Source organism: Heteronotia binoei, chromosome 18 (assembly GCF_032191835.1).
Source record: "Heteronotia binoei isolate CCM8104 ecotype False Entrance Well chromosome 18, APGP_CSIRO_Hbin_v1, whole genome shotgun sequence".
NCBI lineage: Eukaryota > Metazoa > Chordata > Lepidosauria > Squamata > Gekkonidae > Heteronotia > Heteronotia binoei.
Genome location: NC_083240.1, coordinates 46,871,181 through 46,890,203, shown reverse-complemented (window position 1 = coordinate 46,890,203; position 19,023 = coordinate 46,871,181). Strand labels below are relative to the sequence as shown.

Below are 19,023 nucleotides of genomic sequence, written 5' to 3'. Positions count from 1 at the left end.
GAGTCCGAAACAGAAACTGTTTCTCCTTCCATCTTTCCAAAAAGCATGGATGGAGCAGAAGTCTTCCAGAGTTGCTATTTGCTTCCTTGATTGAGTGGCCTTCTATATCATTGGCCTGGGAGAATATGTCTGCTCTTTTAAGCTTTTAAGTTAGAATGAAGGCTCTGGAATGAGCCAGAGGTGATGGCTTAAAATAACTAGAGCCACTTTAAGCAAGGAACCTTGTTGAGCCTGTGGGCAGTTTTGAGAAAAGGTAGTGGGTGCCGCAACAAAATGGCTGCCATGGTGGGCTGGATCCAATCACAAAACACTGGGACGTTCCACGGGGTGTAAGGACATTCGAAGCCAAGCATCCTTCCGTGGTCAAGGCAGCAGTATCCTGTCAGATTACATCAAGAATCCCATATAATCCAAACCACAGTGAGGCTTATGTGGCAGAATCTGTTCAAATGGGATTGTCATTGGACTCCAGGGAGTGTGCTTCTGAAAAAATTTGCTCAGCAGTTGTAGTTGAGTATAAGAGGGCCCCTTATGACCAATAGATTCAGCTGGGTTGCCGTGTTGGTCTGAAGCAGCAGAACAAATTCTGAGGCCATGGCATCTTTAAGAGCAACAAAGTTTTATTCAAGGTAGAAGCTTTCATTTGCAAGCACACTTCTGAAGGGGATAGTGACATGGTTTACCATTTCTCTGTAATGGCTGTGTGGCCAGGTTTTGTCCCTCCCGTGTTCTGGCCTGTCTCCAGGTGTTTTCAGTAGACACCACTAAAGGGGGGGCATTGCGCACTCTCTTCCCACATTGACCTCGCACACATGTGGATATTTGTAATATGTTTCTCAACCTGTTGATCAAGGATCCCTGAGGTGCCATGGTCACATGGAAGGAAGCCGCACGCTAACTGGCTGGGAGTACAGTCACCTAGGTGACAGCTAAGAGTGAGCCGGCTCTGCGTCACCCTGTGCGGCACTTTCCCTGCAGACAAAGCGCTGCTCCCTTAGCAGCCGGGTTCTTTGCCACTTGTTACCTTAGCTACAAAAGTAGCTTAAAGCCATTCTGTCAACAAAGGGACTTCAGAGCAAAGCGGCAGAAGGGCCTGCCTTCAGGGGCATTGGGAACTTGCTAGGATTCCTGGCAGCAGCAAGGACTTGCATCCAGTTGGCATGTTTCCTTCCCATGCCCGTGAACCAAGCAAACCTGGGAGGAAACAGCTGAAGCCGAACCCCCCCCTCCCCTCCCCTCAGGTGTATGGGCAGAGTGATGCCATTGTTCAGTGAAGGATCCCCGACATGTTTGGATTGCAACCTGGCTGGAGTGGCTCATGTTGGCCTCCTTTCAGCAAGGTTTGTTGGAGGGGAGTGACTGGCTCAGGGGTCTGCTGCTCTTTGAGGAAGAAAATGAAACCGTTAAGTTAAGGTGTACACTGGAGGCGAAGGCAGAATGCTAAAGTAACCAGTATATGGAAGCAATGACAGGCAAAGGTTTAAATGGGACTAAAGAGACTCTTAGAGATTCTTCACTGACAGGCAAACGATAAAGCGAGAACACTCGACAGTAATCCAAGTGCAAACGATGTGCAGATTTATGCCAGTGCACTAAAAGAATAGCACAGGGTGCTCCTGTGTATATTTACGACTCCTTATGAGACCTCATGTGTGCCGCTTCCTAATAATGGACTTGCAACAATCAGTGTTCAGGCTATGAAAACTTTATGGCATTAGTAATCAGCGTGATGCTTATCATTAACATCAAACTGTATAGTTTCAGTGATGCAAATAGGCTCCAACTGGCTGTTTGAGCTCTTGCCCTGAGCTTTGACGTCCTTTGGGGTTCTAATTGGAAAAGGCTGCAGACCAGCGCTCTCGGAGGGAGTCAAGAGAGTTGCTGCCCTGAACAAAGGGAGGAGTCCTTCGCTTCCTAGATGTTGCCAGGTGAGATCTGTCTAGGATCTCTGCTCACGTGGACCAGAAACAGATCCAAGTTGGCAGCCGTGTTGGTCTGAAGTAGTAGAACAAAATAGGAGTCGATTGCACCTTCAAGATCAACTTAGTTTTATTCAGAACGTCAGCTTTCATGTGCTCTCTAAGCACACTTCATCAGACGAGGAATCTGGCACAGTGAGCAGAGCCATACATAGCTGGTAGGCAGTGGCCCAGAATGCAAAATGGTACAGATTTAAGAACCAATGACAGTAAAGTAAAATTATCTGGTAGGCAGTGGTTTAGATTCAATATAAGATTCAATGACAGAACAGTAAAATTAACAAATTGAGCAAACCTTTGATCTGAGTAGCATGAGCATGAGAAAGCTACAAAACAGTATTATGTCAAAATGTGAGAGTATTTGGCAATGACTCTATTGCTATGAACCTGGGCCAAAAGGAAGGAATTATTATGTTTTCCCATCCAACTAACCCACCTTTAAACATGCAACATACCGTATTTTTGGACCATAAGACGCACTCCCCCCCCCCCCAAAAAAAAGTGGGGGGAAAAGTGTGTGCATCTTATGGAGCGAAGGTACGTACCTTCGGGGGGGGGGCGATCCGCTGCCTCCACCTCCGATCCTGGCGCTTCCCCCGCGCCTGCCGGCGATCCGCTGCCTCCACCTCCGATCCTGGCGCTTCCCCCGCGCCTGCCTGCCTGGCTCCAGCTTCTTCCAGCAAGTGCTGGGATCGCTCCACATGGCCCCACCGCAAACCCAGCACTTCGCGAGTGCCGGCTGTGGAGAGGGCAGCGTGCTTCCTCCTTGCCTGCCTGCCTGGCTCCAGCTCTGATGCTTAAAGCAAGCGCTGGGATCGGAGGGCGGAGAGAGCTCTGACGCTTACAGAGCTGGAGCCAGCAGGCAGGCAAGGAGGAAGCACGCTGCCCTCTCCACAGCCGGCGCTCGCGAAGTGCTGGGTTTGCGGTGGGGCCATGTGGAGCGATCCCAGCGCTTGCTGGAAGAAGCTGGAGCCAGGCAGGCAGGCGCAGGGGAAGCGCCGGGATTGGAGGTGGAGGCAGCAGATCCCCCCCCCCCCTAAAAAAAGGCTGCCATGAAAACGTCATGATGCGACATCACCCCAGAGTTGGAAATGACTGGTGCTTGCACAGGGGACTACCTTTACTTTTTAAAACCAGCAAAACTATTAAAACCAAGGAAACAACAATAAACATGGAGTTTTAGAAGAAAACCAGATGGTGCCCAAATCCTGATGGTGTTGCTGGCTTAGGGGGGGGAGTGGGAGTGCCAGGTGGAACCCCTGCTGCCCTCAACCAAATGCCTGGTGGGATATCTCTGCCTTACAGAGGAGCGCCGCTAGAATCAGCCCTACTCGCTTAAATGCAGCCCAGGCCTCTCAGCATTTCCAAAGTGAGGGAGGAGTGAAGCCTTGTTCAGTGCTGAGAGACCCAGGCCACGTTTAAGTGGGTAGGGCCGATTCTAGCACTTCTTTGAGCATGGAGGGGGGCAGCACTGCAGAGGGGAGCGGAGGGAGAGTGGCAATGTTTTACCCGCGGGGGGAGAGCAGCGCAGTGAGGTGACAACGGCAGCGGTGGGTAAACTAGGCATTTGTCTTGGGTGCAGGGAGGGGGGAGAGCCCAATTCGACATCCCCCTCCTGGTGCCCTAGGAAAATACCTAGTTTGCCTAGTGGGCGAGCCGGCTCTGTATCCCATGCATAATTTTGTAAATGTTTCATGATCCTTTACTTCTTCAGTTTTTGAGGGCCAAGTGAGATGTGATGCCACCACCATTTTAAAATGCTAGGACATCTCAATCCTGATCAGGTCTGTAGTGCTATACTGTTGTTTCTCCCCCACTTTTTGAAGTGCCAAAACAGCCGTCGGTGTGGTGGTGGTGGCAGTCGCCATTTTGGCACTTGATAAGGCGTGGCTGGGGTGGGGGGAAGAGAGGAGGGCTTCAGCCTGTCATGCTGCAGATCCGGTCAGGATCAGGCCCTCGCATTGGTTTAGAATGGCCTTGTTGTCCTTGTGGCAGCCATGAGGGCGCCATCACGTCAGGTTTGGCCAGAGTCTTTCAAGATCAAGCAAAGTTGTGTCTGTCTAGAGTGCAAAATGAAATGTGACAAACCAAAATCTAATTCTTTTTATTGAATCTCCTTTTTGATGGAGGTAGCTACCATGAAATGACTTGTTTTTAGACAAATTCCTTCAGAGACTTCTTTATGGGCAAAGCATTTGTCTGATTAAATTCCCTGCCTTCATTCCCTAGGACAGCCCTGGGTGGAGTGGGGAAGAGAGGGGTGCAGATGAAAAGGGAGCATTCTCCTCCTGAAGACTGGAGCGGGTTCTAGGTGTGGCAGCACAGGTGAAGCGTAGGCGGAATAAGTCATCCAGATTCCAGCGAAATTTGAAGCCATTTTTGTCACACTTAGATACATTTCATCAGCCAAACTCTCTGAAGTGGAAATGGAAGAACTGATGCAAACCTGACCCCCCCACCCCCTCCCCACTACTAGCCACTTTCTCTCCTCTCCTGTTGCTTTTCTGTGGCCAAGCAGGTTTCCTCTCCCCACCCCCTCCCTCTGGAATCTGGCTTGGTTCAGTGGCTCCCTCTTCTTCACTGGCCTGAGCAGGTGGGGAGGGGGCTGCAGAGGATTTCAGGAGAGCTCTTCCAGAAGAAAGAGGCCAAAGGGCCGAGGGCTGTTTCTTTTCCAGGAAGGTTTCATCTGAGAGGGATGGCAGGCCTTGGCCTTTCTTGCACAGAAGTGAGTGAGCTTTATCTGTGATGCAGTCGTACTCATAAGTATCACTTGCTGATTTCATATAATTTCATTGTGTTCCATTTCACGAGTCCAGCTGCAGTCACAACTGCTTAACAAGTTCCTGATGTTCCTTGTGAATTATGTGGAGGAGGAGCTTGAGATCTCGTTCTCCTTTCTCATTTGTACCTTCAAAAATAGTTATTTACTATGTGCAGACTTCCTCTTCCGTGGAGCTCCCAATGTTCTCCCATCCGGATTTCTGTCCCAGTCCACACTCACCTGACTTTGGCAAAGCTGCACTATGTTGTGTCTTGAAAACCTGGCCCCTCTGGCTCATGATCACCTTCCAATTCGTTTAAACGTCCTAAGATGGTTTCTTAAGGATCCCAAGTTAAGCGTCTCCCTTCCTTTTATGTCTTGGCAGGTGGAGGATGCCATGCTTATGTTTGACAAGACCACCAACAGACACAGAGGTAAGAGGGGGAAACTCATCCCCAGCAGTGAAGTTCATTTTTTGCTTTAGACAGGCCTGGTGCTGGCAAGTCGCAGGCTCTTTTCTGGACCATGAGATGAGTGTTGTGTACAACCTGACTAAGCGCAGATGACTTTCTGGGTCAAAAGAGGGGATTGGTAATTGGATCCCCTGTGACCAGCAAGCAGGCTGTTGGCAGCTCCCCTGACTAAAAGAAGCAGTGATTTAGCTGTGCCTTGTGAATCAGCATCCAGTGGAAGGCAGAATTTGTTGAACGGTTATTTCAGTAGATTTTGGAAGCGAGCTGTGCAGAACTCAGAGTCACAGAGACCTATGCTCCTCTTTCAGGCCTTGGTATAGGTTGGGTTGGACTTTGAGCCAAAATGAGAGACGAGAAATCACTTGTTTGGGTCAGCTGTGGGTCATCTTGCTTGGGTCTGCTGTGACTTCACCTGAGATGGAAGAAACCAGATTTTTCCAGTTGCCTCAGGTCTCCATGATGCCTGGTCCTGGGCCGTGATGAGAGAGCAGGGTTGGTAACAGCCAGGCCTGTGGCTTCTGTGGCCCCACTCCTTGTACATGGGCTAGAGAAATGTGCCAGGCAACATTAAAACCCCAGCTGTGGGAGAGGGCATCATCCTTGCACTCAGGGGAAGTGGAATATCAAGACAGCTGCTGTCGTATAGGTATAAAGGAGAATGAGAAGGGGGGGGGGGTGTTGTTAACCTCTGTACTTTACTGCTATGCAACGGAGAAAGCTTTGCTTTGCTGATATGATAGGCTAGACATGTAGCTATAGGGAACATTATGCCATAGAAGGCTGCAACCAGGTGAAATCTATAATCATGTATTTATTGCATTTTTTCCATGAAAATCTCTGGATTGCAATTAATTCTGATTTTAGAACTGTGTATTAGCAATATTAAAATAAATTGTCATACATCTAAAGACTTTGAGTCTGATGTTCTCTTTCCTCTATGGGTATTTCCCCAGAGTCTTGGCTAACGATCCCCTCTCATAGATTTGGGCTGTGGCCTATAAACTACAGAGGTTAATAGTGTGTCTCGCCTGGTTTTGTTTACACTGAGGATGGTGAGTGTTCTCCACTCAACCATGTGTCTGTGAGTTGACATGACTCCCTCCCTGGCAGTCACAGCAGTTGTCATTTGTTTCCAAGCCCTTCCTTGTTCACCTCATGTCCCAACCAGTCCCCACCATGAACTTGGCCTCACCGCACCCAGCCCCCACTCCAGGACCACCAGAAAACTCGGCCTTGAGCAGGAAAAGGCTTCTGATTGGCCATCGCTGCGTGCAACAGGGAAGTGGGGGTGGGGTTGCCCTATTCCCTCCTGCCATGTCTGCCCTTCTCTTCCTCGGCTCAGGCCGAGTGTGTGGCTGGCCTCTTTCTCCCCCACCCCCAAAGGGACTGATTAATTTGGAGCTTTAGGCCAGCCGCTCCTTGACTGCCTTCTCAGGGCTCAACCAGCACCCCTGGAGGACTTTTGTCCCAGAGCACCTCCCCATCCCCCCAGCCACCAGCAGCAGTTGTGACCATGCCTGGGTCCCTGAAGGTGTCCTGTCTGGGGGGGGGGGGAGGGGGTAGATGCTGCCACTGTCATGCTCAGTCCGAATGTGCACCTGGAGGAGAAATCCTCGCTGCAGTCGTTGAGCATATTTGCTGTGTGGGAATAAATAATTTATATCCAGACAGAACTTTGTTTTATCAGCTTGAGAGCTGGGTGTGGCTTGCAAACCACGTCCTTCCCATGCTAGATCATTTCAGTTCCATTCCAGATTGACCCGGAAAGTCTTTAGACCACTTTGGGTCCTGATTATCTCATGGAACAGGTCCTCCTGTATGAATTTCTGGTCAAAAGTCCTGTTTCAATCCCACCTTATGTAGAGGCTGGGTTGATGGCGGAGAGAGGATAGACCTTTTCCCTTCCCTCTCACTATGCTTTTGATAGCTGCTGCCAAAATATTTCCCCTTCTTTTCTGCCTATAATTTTCTGTAGGTTTTGTTGCGAGTTTGGTTGTTAATGTCTGCTTATATTGTGGCTTTTAAATTCTTAAATGGCTTGTATCCAACTATGTGCCATTTGAGGTCCACTGAACAGCTTCTGCTGATTGTCCCCTTTAGAAAAAATACCCTCAATCCAACCTTGGGGTCTCTCTGCTTAGACCAGGGGTGGCCAAACTGTGGCTCAGGAGCCACATGTGTCTCTTTCACACATATTGTGTGGCTCTTGAAGCCCCCCACTGCCCCACTGGCCGGATTGGAGAAGACCTTTGTCTCTTTAAATAACTTCTCCAAGCCAAGCCAACCAGCGGCTTGGAGAATGTATTTACAGTTAAAGTTGCTGTCTTTTTACCTCCCATCTATTTCCTCCCACCCTTCCACATCTGACATAATAATAAGAGCCACTGCCCCACTGACTCCTACATTAAGCAGCTTTGGCCACCCCTGGTGTAGACCATCATTTTCCACTGGGAAATGACTTCCTGGGGAAAGGTCAGAGGGGTTCGCTTTCTTGTCAGTTTCTAGGGGAAGGTTTAAAATGGAGTTGAGGAACTGCTGATGCTGAGCTCATGATTATTCCTGCATATTCATCAGTCTCCTTATAGTAATGTTTGCTGCAATCTTGTGGATTTGTGGGACAGTAAGCAGAAAGTAGCTTTTCCTCGCATCTTGTTTTGGCAAAGTGGCAGTGCAAGCTATACATTTTTAAATGCCTTAATTATGAATTATATAGTTTGGAAATGCCATTTAAAAATAAATGCTTTTTTAAATAAGAAAGCCCCAGTTTCCCACTTCCCCACATATTATTACTAGTACATACGATTCTGCAAAGGCAGTGAAAGAACACCAGATGGTCCTTGAGTTATTTTAAAAATATGGAATGCCATTGCCCAGCGAGACCTGAGGCCAAGAAGTCGGAGAGGTCCGGCTCTCTCCATTGCCTTTCTTTGTTACCTCTCTGTAGTATGCCAAAGTGTAATGCATCAAGTGATGTCTGTTTTGCTATGAGACAGAGAATGATCAGCAGGGCGAGTTTATGCTTCTTCCAAACATGTGGGATTGAATTCCTACTTCCAGTGCCTTGTGAGTAGATGCAGAATTGTAGCAGATTGGCCCAAGCAGCTGTTAGTGGACAAAGACACTTGCAGTTGATGGGATAATGAAGATGGGGAGCACCAAGTTACCTTGAATTGAAACCCAAAGATATCCAAAGCAATGGGAAGCTGGAATGTGTCAGTTCTATATAGCCTTGTTTGAGGAGTGGGAGAGAAAATGCAGGGAGGAATAGTGCTGATGGTGAGGAATTCCCCCAGTCTCTATGCAAAAGACCATAGAGATTGTAGGGATTCCTAGTGTGCCACCCAGAAGTGATGTCACCGCCTCCAAATCTCATCACAGCCTCCATACCCAGAAGTGACATCACATCCCCTGGGATGCTTTAGCAACTGCCACAGACTTTAGAGACTGGGGAAGATCCTAGAGTATCACAGAGGATGTGACATTGTATCCCCTGAAATGCCATCTTCTCTGGAACCACCCCCAAAATCTCCCAGCAATGACAGTGGGGTTGGTAACCTTACTCTACACTATTGTATTTACTGAACAAAAGGCTGTAAGGTTGGGGTTTCTCAAACTAGAGGTCAGAGAGAGTAGGGAGCTCATGGGCTGTGGGTTGTTTTGTGAAATACAAGCAGGGGAAGTCAGGGGAGCCTGGAATCTGCCCTGGGAGCAGTGATTCTAGTCTGCAGCACTGTCAGATTGCATCCATATAACATTCTCTTTTGGCATCTGCATCATAATAGCCATTGTGTGCAGCCCAGCCGGGGCATGGAGGCAGGTTCTCTTCTGCTCCAGTGAGGTTTCTCTGCATCCTTTCAAATCCTTGCACTCTCTTTGTTCCAGTCATTTGTGTGTTTTGTCCCTGGCATTGCACAAAAGTGATTTGAACTGAACATGTGTGTGCTCCATAAGCAGATCCCTGGGGGAAGAGGATGGCCTTTCAGCCTTCTTGAAAAGGCAAGAAACAGGCACTGAGGGAGGAGTGTGGCAAACACTTGCTCTGTTGCAAGAAGGCTGATGCTCAAGCAGGCTCCTTCTCTTACCTGAGCAGCACTTCTTTTGCTTTCATGGGCTGGGTTCTTTTCTTTTTTAATCCAAAAGCCTGACAGCTTGCAGAGACCTAATGAGAAGATGTTCAACAGGAAAGCAGCCAAACAGGCCTTGTGTGGGTTCCATGCACCATTCCCCACAGGCAGCACAGAGGTGACAAGCTTGGGAATGGAAAACAGCAAAGGTGCTTTGGTGTCAAATTCTAGAGCTTGATTCTTCTTGTTAAGGGAGTACAGATATCCCCCCCCCCCCCAAAAAGGATTAATTAATGCCCTTGAGGCAGAAAACTGTAACTTCTTGTTGGCACTTTTTCTCACCTGCTGCTTTCTCGAAGTACGACTGCAGTCGCTTCTCACCTCTCCCTCTCATCAGAGCTTCATCTTTCACTTTCCAGCAAAGATCTCTTGGGCTGTTGTGGATGGAATGAGGCTGTGGCCACCTGGGTTCTGGACTTCCTGGCACCTGAGCTCTGGGCAAGCTGTAGCCGGCCCTCGTTGGCCATGAAACCCTTGGGATCTCTTTCCCAAATCTGCCTCCATTGGGGTGAGGCAGCCAGAACCAACTCATGTCAATTGACAGTGCAGGATGTCCATACACTGTCCACACCTCCCCTCCCCCCCAAGCTTTTTACTCCCTCCACTCATAAGTCTGTCTTTTCCTGGCTCTTGAACTTGGGGAGGAGGGCTCCTTGGACCAGGCCTCGGATTCAGTGGGAGCTCACAGGAGCACAGCTTCTGAACCTTTCTGAGAGTTCCACCTCCTTGTCCACTGAATAGTAGGTGCAGCTGCATAACAATCCCTGGATGAGCTCCACCACCTGTTTTTCTACAAAATGACCCCTGCCTTCGACAGTGTTTGCGACCCACAAAACTAGAACAGACGTACTGCTTTTGAGTAGAGATTCACAGCTAGGTTTAACAGCCTGCAGTTGGATGTAATCAAAATCACATTGCACTCCCCCTCCCACACACACTTTTTTAATACCCCAGAAAATCTGTAGTCATGATGTTGCTATAAAACAGCCATCTTGCTTGCAACGGGATTCATGACTTTGGCATGTCTGCTTGCTCACCTTTTCAGAGGAGGTTGGCCATTGTGTGCAGCAACTCTGGACTTCCTTGGTGGTCTCCCATCCAAGTACTAACCAGGGTCAACCTTGCTTAGCTTCTGAGATCGGACTAGCCTGGGCCGTCCAGGTCAGGGCATGCCTGTTTAATTGTTTTTGCAGTAAATAGTGAGTAGAACTGGTGAGCTGGCCGGAAGGACAAGGGCTCCTGAGAAGTCATGGCTTGTGGCCTGAAACACTGTCTGAGACCTACTGCCATCCTTAGAAACTGACTCCCCTGATATGATGATGTCGTGTGCTCATGTTGAGTGGAGCTGCTGACTCAACGCTGCAGACAGCCTGCCGAGTCATAGAGCGTCTTGTTCACCAATCAGGACAGTATGGCAGAGTCAGTCTTGAATGGGCATTATTTCTCCAAGTGCAGCAGTGCTGGAAGAGCTTTGAGTGCTGGTCTTGTGTATTGATTCCGTGCCTTGGTTGCACACTAGTGTACAGTGGATGCTCAGTGCTTTTCTGCACAGTATGGATCTCACTAGTCTTGGGCTCAGCCAGTGTTTTAACTAATGCATGGATAGGTGTTTGTGTGATCGCGAGAGAAAGATTATGAAAGAGCTGTTGTCTTTTCAGTGGTTTTCAGAAAGTTGGGGAATGTCTTTGCGGCCCAGTTTTGCAAGCAGAGAAAAGAGCACATAGGGCCTCCTGGAGGGTGAGAGAATTGAGCTGTGTGGTCTCTGGCTGACCTGCCTTGTACATCATGATCATAGCAGCCTTGTCTCTGGGTGAATTGGTGCACAGCGCAGGTCAGCCAGAGCCCACAGAGGTCAGTTACCTGACCGGGGGAGCATTGGGTTACACTTGGCCTCCCAGCGATCCTCTTATATTGCAAAGGGAGCTTCACCTTTGTTGGTTGCTTGCTGAGGAAGAGGCTACCCTTGTGTTTGTGGCCCAGGGAGCCCTGCAAACATCCACCTGGGGAAAACTGAATGGAGTTCAGAGGCAGAACATCTGTTTGGGCTGAGGAAGGTCCCAGCTTCAGTCTTGGATACCACAGTTAAGAAGAAAGGCCCTTGGGTAGCAGTTATAGGGAAAGCTAAGCAGTTGGGCCAGTGGTCTGGCTTTGTCTAAGCCAGGGGTTCCCAACGTGGTGCCCATGGGCACCATGGCATTGGCTGGCACCTTTTCTGGCACTTATCCAGTGTCTCTAGAAAGTGGCCGGGGCTTTTGCCCAGCAGGGATGCTGATTTGCTGTAGCAATTTCTAAAAAGTTGCTACAGCTACCAGCACAGCACAAGGTTCTTAGCTGTATAGCTGTGCAGACTTGTTTTAAAAGGCATCCTGTGAAACAGAGTTTGTGCTTGAAATGTTGAAGAGTTATGTTCCCTGACATTCTGTGGTTGCCTCTGCCTTTTTGGCCATCATTTTGTGGTTGCCCCACCTCTGGGGTCAGAATTCAACGGGCTTGGAAAGGCTGGGGAGGGACCCTGGTCTTCCTGCATCAGTAGAGAGCCATGTGTGTTCCTATCCCTCCTTCCTTCTCTCTGGGCTTAGCTTTCACCAAGGGGGCATGTCTGGACTGTGCCATTGGAGCTGGGGACTGTTTGTCCTTCCTTCCCTCCTTCCTTCCTTCCTTCCTTCCTTCCTTCCTTCCTTCCTTCCTTCCTTCCTTCCTTCCTTCCTTCCTTCCTTCCTTCCTTCCTTCCTTCCTTCCTTCCTTCCTTCCTTCCTTCCTTCCTTCCTTCCTTCCTTCCTTCCTTCCTTCCTTCCTTCCTTCCTTTTGGATTAGCTTTGCAGAGAGCCACATTCCAGCTCAGCCTTGGCTTGCTACAGGCCAGGCATTGTTGGCCTGCATTTTTTGCTCTGCCCCTCAAAAATCCACCTTGAAGTGGTATACTCCATCCCCCCCACCCCCTGAGAAGTAGCTCTGGCTGTTGCATCATTCCAGTAGTGATTCCCTCTCTGTGGCATGTGCATGTCTTGCACACCCTGTGCACCCTGCTGTGTTTGATGCTGAACATGTTTAAACAGAAAAGAGGTGGGGGGAGGAAACAGACCGTGGGGGAGTTGGGTCATTTGGTGTCTCTGGAGCTGCTTTGGCATCAGAGGAGGGCGCGTCTCTAACAGCTGTTTTTATTGTATAAGAAGCCACAAAAGCGTCAGGGTTCCAGAGTTGTGCGAGTGACAGATTTGCCTAGGGAGTCTGCCAGACACATGTTTAAAGCGTTGGAGTGAAGATCAGGATCTGTCACAAACTTTGGCACTTTTGCACAAGGACAGCAGCTTCTTAGAATGCCAGATGGCTGCTGGGGAGAGGGTAGCTTCCTCCTCCAGCTGGGTGTCTGCAGCTCACGCCCTGCCACTTATTCTGCTCAATGCCAAGGGGATGCTGCATCAAGGCGGAGAACTGGAGCCAAAATGTCCCACTTGGAATCCTGCAGGAAATGCTTAGATTCAGATGGTGCTGCTCAGAATTTGAGCTCCAGTTTCTCCACCAGCAAACTGGGATTAGCAGTGCCACCCTAAGCAGAGTAGCTCCCTTCTGAGCCCACAGATACCTGAGCTCAAGGTTTACATTGAGCGCTTTGCAAACCAAGCACCGTGCAAAGAATAAGGCATAGCCACACCGTGATCACTGCTGGCTGAGCCTGGGAAGGAACTCAGGGCATGCACTTGTGCTGCAGAAACACAGATTCCAGGATCAGCATTGTGGTGGCATGTTTTGGGCCTCAGGATGTGGGCCACTTTAAAATGCAACACGGGAGGGGAGATATCGACCCATTCTCCCTCAACTGTCTCTACTCCCTACCAAATGCTTTATGCCAGCTGTTCTCTTGCATCCAAGAACCCTATTGAGAGGAAGAAGGAAGGAAGGAGGGAGAGGGATTGTTCTTTACTGTGTGCAGAGCTGTACTACTGTGGCACTATCCCTGCCCCTCTGAGCCATTCATGCATTTTGGTGTTCTCTTCTTGAATGCAGAGAACAAAACTCCAGCCGATCATTCTGCCAGCACCCTCCAGAGGAAGGTGGGGTGATTTATTTTGGAAACCTGGTGTTATCAGATGTGAGCATGAATGACAAGACTTCCCAGGGCAAATGCTCCTGTCAAAACACCTTTCCCTTTATCTTACCTGGAACAGAGTTAACGAGTGCCAATTAGGGCCATGTTTATGGAAGGACACCTTGGGCTTCATCGGGGACCTCTAAGGCAAACCAGCAAAAGCATTTTCCTTGGGCTCTGAGGACTTTTTATTAGCCTCCACCTTAGTCTCTGTTTTATGGCTAGTCTACACTGCTTCTCTCTGCATGTTTAGCCTTGTGGCTGTGAGCATCATGAAAGCTCGCTAGAATCAAGGGCAAGCAATTAGTTTGGGGAGATGTTAAGAATGCCATGGTTCTTGAGCCACCCGTGTGTCAGAAACAGATGTGGGACCCATCTGTGCAGGTGGCAGGGCTTGCTAGCTAAACCAGATCAGCTCAGAGAGTCCAGGGAGAAGTTGAAGAGCGCTTTGCTAGCTGGTGCCAGGGACCCCTGGAGATCCTGCCTCTTTATCAGGCTGTTGCCCAGGGAACCGTCTTGCTTCCATACCTCAACATCTTATCTGTAGGGCCTGCTATGCCACCCCTGTCAAGACACAGGCGAAAGTCAGGCTCCGGTGGGCCTTTGTCACAGACATGTTCCTCCTGTCTGGGGCTCAGGAGAGGTGAACTAAATTTGAGTCCCTGGCGCTGGGCCAACATTGTCCACCCCTAATGTGACTGCTTCTCTGCACCCTGCTTTATTGCTCCCCCTCCCCCCAGCTATTAACAGAGCACATTTTAGGAGGCTGGTGAACCTGAAGGGCTCCCAGGACAAGGGGCCAGCCTTTTCCTCCACACACCTGGCTCAGGTAAGCATAGCTCTTTCACCAGTGCAGCTGCTGTTATAAGACAGCTGCTAGGAAATCCCCCTCCCCCATCCAGAAGCTTGGTGGATTCGACCTCCCTCACCACAGAAAGAAAGATTTTTAAAGCAACAATTTATTAGCATTGCCAGCCTCCAAGTGGGGTCTGGAGATCTTCTGGAATGACAACTGACCTCCAAACTACAGAGACCCCTTCTCCTGAAGGGAATGGCTGTGCTGATGGCCCTCTCCTTCCTCCCCAGGTTCCACCCCTGAATTCCCAGGAATTTCCCAAATGAGAATTGGCAACCATAAATAATGTGTAGTGTGTCCAGGGTGTATCACTTATGTTATCTTTGAATTCTTGCAACAACCCTGTAAAGTAGGCCACCATTTTACAGGTGGGGGTGGGGGTGAGGCTGACAGTGTCTTATCTAATGTGGCCTGGTAAATTCATTGCATAAATAGCTCAGCTTCTTGGCTACTTGAGATGTGAAAGTCTGGGGAGGGGCAGTGGCTCAGCGACAGAACATCTCCTTGACATGTAGAAGGTCCCAGGTTCAGTCCCTGGCAGCATCTCCAGTTACACTGGAACAGGTGGTAGGTGATGGGAAAGACCTCACTCAGCCAGAGAGAGACCCTGCAGAGCAGACAAGACTGACGTGGATGGCCCAGTGGCCCAGTCCAGTAGAAGGCAGCTTCATGTGTGTGTTCAAGGGCTGGAACGGGTGTGCGTGTGTGGAAATATTGGGAGGGAATCTGCTCTTTTTCCTTTGTAAATCTCTCCAGTGCAAAAAAATGGAGATTCTGAGGAACTTGGGGGGGATCTCCTATGAAACATTTTCTCGTCTGAATGAGTAAGTTTTACTCACTCAAAATGTATAGGATGATTTTTTTAAATATAAGGCTGCCACACTGTAGTTAATGATTTCTGAGTATAATGGAACAGCATCACATGTTTGTTTGTTTTTTAAGTGACAAAATTTGTCCACTGTTAGTGTGCTGTAAGGTGTATTATAATTATACACTATTGAAGAACTCAGTGGTGTCACAAAGATTAGTTCAGTATCCAAATATGCTGCTAGCTCTGTTATGACTGTTTCTATTCAAATAACATTTTCTTTTCTTTACTACAGTTTTTTGATTTGTTTTTTGGTATTTTGTGTGTGTGTGTGTGTGTGCGCACACACCTGGAAGTCCAGGCGATCTCTGGTGACTGACCCCTACAGGGGGCCTTGGAGGATATTCAGGGAGGTGGCTAAATGAAGCCTGCCCCTGCCTCCCGACCCCTGGTATTCCCAGGAGGTCTCCCATGCAAGGACTTGCCAGATGCAGCCCTGCTGAGCTTCCAAGACCTGATGAGATGGAGCTTGCCGGGGCTCTCCAGTTCAGGACCCTTGACTACAAACGCTTTGTTTCCTGTTTTCCACTCCACCCCCCCCCCACCCCCCCCCCAGTCTCCCATATCTCTGAAACTTGTGCTAATACGGCAAGCTCACTTGTTAGTATTGGATCTGTTTGCAGTTTTGCCTGTAGAAGTCAGGCATTTAATCGTTTTAAATTTCATAAATATGCCAAATAATGCCATTTTATAGGTGAAGTTTCATGTTGTTAGTGCAGTAAAATAAGTTGACTTGCTAAGAAAATTAGTATTGCAAATATTTCAATTTTTTAAAAAATTAAAACAAAGCAAAAATCCGGGGGGAAGGGAGATGAAATGGTTCAACATTTCCAGAAATATTGTATTCTGTAATCCACATTCCTCCATAACAGCTTGCTTCCTCTGCATGGGATGTTGACCTTGAAAGTGGCTCAGCCTTGCCTGGCCAAGGTTCTTTCTCCCTCCCTTCACTATCTAGATTGTGCTCAATGGAAATGGCCAATTTTCAATCAAGAAAACATTAATCAAAAAGCAAGTGACTCCTGTTGATGCCAGCCCTCCCTTTCGGGTTAAGTAGAAGTGAAGTTTTAATCTCTCGTCCCGGTGGAAGAGCGCGCCCTGTGTGGGGACATTCCAGTTGTCATGACAGCAGTGCTGGTTCTGTGGCTCATTATCTAGACACATCATGAGAGGGAGGGCAGGAAGCTGGGCTGTCAGTGGTCAGGGTAATGCCTTCAGGGTCAGGAAGGAATTTTCCTCCAGACCAGATTGGCCCAGGGATCCTGGAGGTTTTTTGCCTTTCTCTGGGCATAAAGCAGGGGTCAGTGGGGGGGAGGGGTAGAGGATTTCCTGCATTGTGCAGGGTGTTAGACTACATGACCTTTGGGGTACCTTCCAGCTCTACGCTTCTATGTTTGATAGCACAGTCCTTTTTAGTCAAGTTGGTGGACAGGTCTGCGTATGGACTTCTGCCTTCTTTGTGATCTGTGTTGATCTGGGCACAATCCACCAAGCAGTTCCTCTGCACAAACCCCACTCGTTTCGGTGGGCATGACTCAAACAAAGATGGCGGCATTCTTTTTGTTGCTGAAGAGATTTCTGGTTTACCTCTCTGCCATATTTTCCCTCTTTGGGTGGTAACAAAATGCAAGTGCCACTCAGCAGGGTGTGTGAGGTTGGATGAGGGCTGGGGAGAGAAGGTCGGATCCAGTGACCCCTGATGGTCGGTGGGTGGCCTCAGGCACCCCAGCCTGAGTGGAGAGTTGTGAGGGAGAGTCTGAGAGGGGGGAGACTTCATGCAAAACAAAAGGAGTCACACTCAATAGCCCATGAATTAAAAGATCAATTAAACACATTCAAGGACTTCATCAAAATTCAACCACATGAAGAAAAAACAGTTGTTTTGTTAAGGTTCACAGGAAGAAGAAGAAGAAAGAACAAAGCAAGTCCTCACAAGACCTTATAAGAGAAATAAACAACTCTGGCGGGGAGAGGTTTTTGCCTGGAGCCTCAAAGTCCCAGGGGCCAAGGAAGCCTTTGTGGGGAGGGAGCTCCCCAACAAGTGAGGGGGGGGGACTCTCTGCTAGCTGCCCATTTTTGGGTTGCCAGCAGTCAAGCTCCAAAACCCGGGAGCCTGGGGGGGGGGGTGGAGTTTGGAAGGAGAGCATTGCATTGTGGTTGCTGGGATGTCATTTCCAGGCGATCACCAAGAAGCCCACACAAAGCTCTAGAAACTTCCAGGTGATCGCCAGAAAATAACATCATAATGTCTGCAGTGCTCCCACTCCCCACTTTGTCTCCCGTGGCTCCCTTGATTAAGTGCGGACGAATGGGGTCAGTGGCAGAAGCTTGCACACCACAGGCTGGCAAATGGCAAGTCTGAATGCGCCTCCCCTCAGAAAGCCAGCTGACAAGGTGCGAGGCAGACTCATGTGGGATTTAAAGCAGGTTAAGCAAATTCATGCAGAAGGGAGGCCTGCCAGCTGTCATGAACCAGAACCTTCATGTCCAGAGGCAAGGAAGTTTGGGCTGCCTGTTGCCTTCAGGCATTGCTCATGGCCTTCTTGGACGTATCATTCTGACCACTGTGGGAAACAATGCTGGACGAGGCGGAGCTTTGGTCTGATCCAGCTGGGCTCTCCGTAGATTGTGACAGGGCTAGAACCTCCAGGTCCAGAGGCAGAGTAATGTCTGAGTGCTCTCAGCAGTGAACTCCCCAAAGCGCCTGCTGGACTTAAATGGCCTCCCTTGGTCTCACTCTGGAAGGCTGATCTTGTCAGAACTGGAGAACTTCAAATGTGACGCGTTACTTTGTTTCAAAAGTTAAAGGGTTTATTGAGAACTACATTCAGCTAGGAAGCAAATTGGCTCTGATAACCAGTGTGGCTATCGGCGCATTCTTTATACAGGGGTAACAGAAACAATAGAACTTATTCTCACACTTTGGGAGACAGTTGTCTGTTCCCAGGCCTCTTATCTGCAAGGCGGAGGAAGGAACCCTGCTGCTTTGCTCTGGCAATCCAGCTTCAAAGGACACCTGCAGATGCTTCCCAGAGCCTATCAGTCACCCTTCAGTGGTTTGGGTTTGTTTGAAATGCAGAGGCATTTGGTTAGTAGGCATACAGGCAAAAGTACTTGATTAGTAAACATTTCCAACATGGAGTCAGTCAGGCTAACATTATTAGGTTCAGCATACAGGAAAGTTACAAGTTCTGACATACTGCCCCCCCTAAGCTTTCGCCCGGGGCTTGTGCGGGTACAGCAGGTGGAATTTCTTAAGCAGTTGGGGCGCTGAAACATCACTGGCCTTAACCCATTCGTCACAGCTAGGGGGAAAATATTTCCACCTTATGAGATAGTACAATACCCCCCGTTGGACCCTAGAGTCCAAAATTTCCTGCACCTCCTGGTGGCTCTGGCCCTTCACTTGAATAGGTGGTGGCGTTGGAGGGCGAGGGTGCCAGGATGTAGCTCCAGGATCTTTGCGAAGAAGGCTGCAATGAAAAACAAGGTGGATGTTACTAAACATCTTAGGCAACTCCAATTCCACAGTAACCTCGTTGATTACTCTCTTTATTCTGAATGGGCCCAGGTATTTGTACGTCAACTTTTGGCAGGCTTGAGGGAGGGGGAGGTTCTTAGTTGACAGGAACACACTCTCCCCCTCCTTGAATGTCCACTGTGGAGAGTGCTTCCGGTCAAAATGTCTTCTATAGTCCTCCTTGGCACTCTCCAAGTTTTCTTGTATCACCCTCCACCCCTCTCTAATCCCCTCCCACCACTGCTGACATGAGGTTGGCGCTGGCCCCCCTAGTGGGGTTGGCAATAGGGGAAAAGGTTTCCCTTCATAACCATTGACAATTTGGAAGGGAGAGGCTTTGGTGGAGCTGTGCAGG

At 49.0% G+C, this 19,023-nt stretch overlaps 1 protein-coding gene across 12 annotated transcripts in view; it reads left to right on the top strand.

Moving 5' to 3' along the window:
- MSI2 (musashi RNA binding protein 2) overlaps positions 1–19,023 on the top strand; it is a 568,927-nt gene that overhangs the window by 301,891 nt on the left and 248,013 nt on the right. For all 12 annotated transcript variants that reach the window (XM_060259524.1, XM_060259515.1, XM_060259513.1 and 9 more), the window contains one exon: positions 5,126–5,174. In XM_060259524.1, the coding sequence (XP_060115507.1) occupies positions 5,126–5,174 (49 nt within the window). The remainder of the gene's footprint in view (positions 1–5,125; positions 5,175–19,023) is intronic.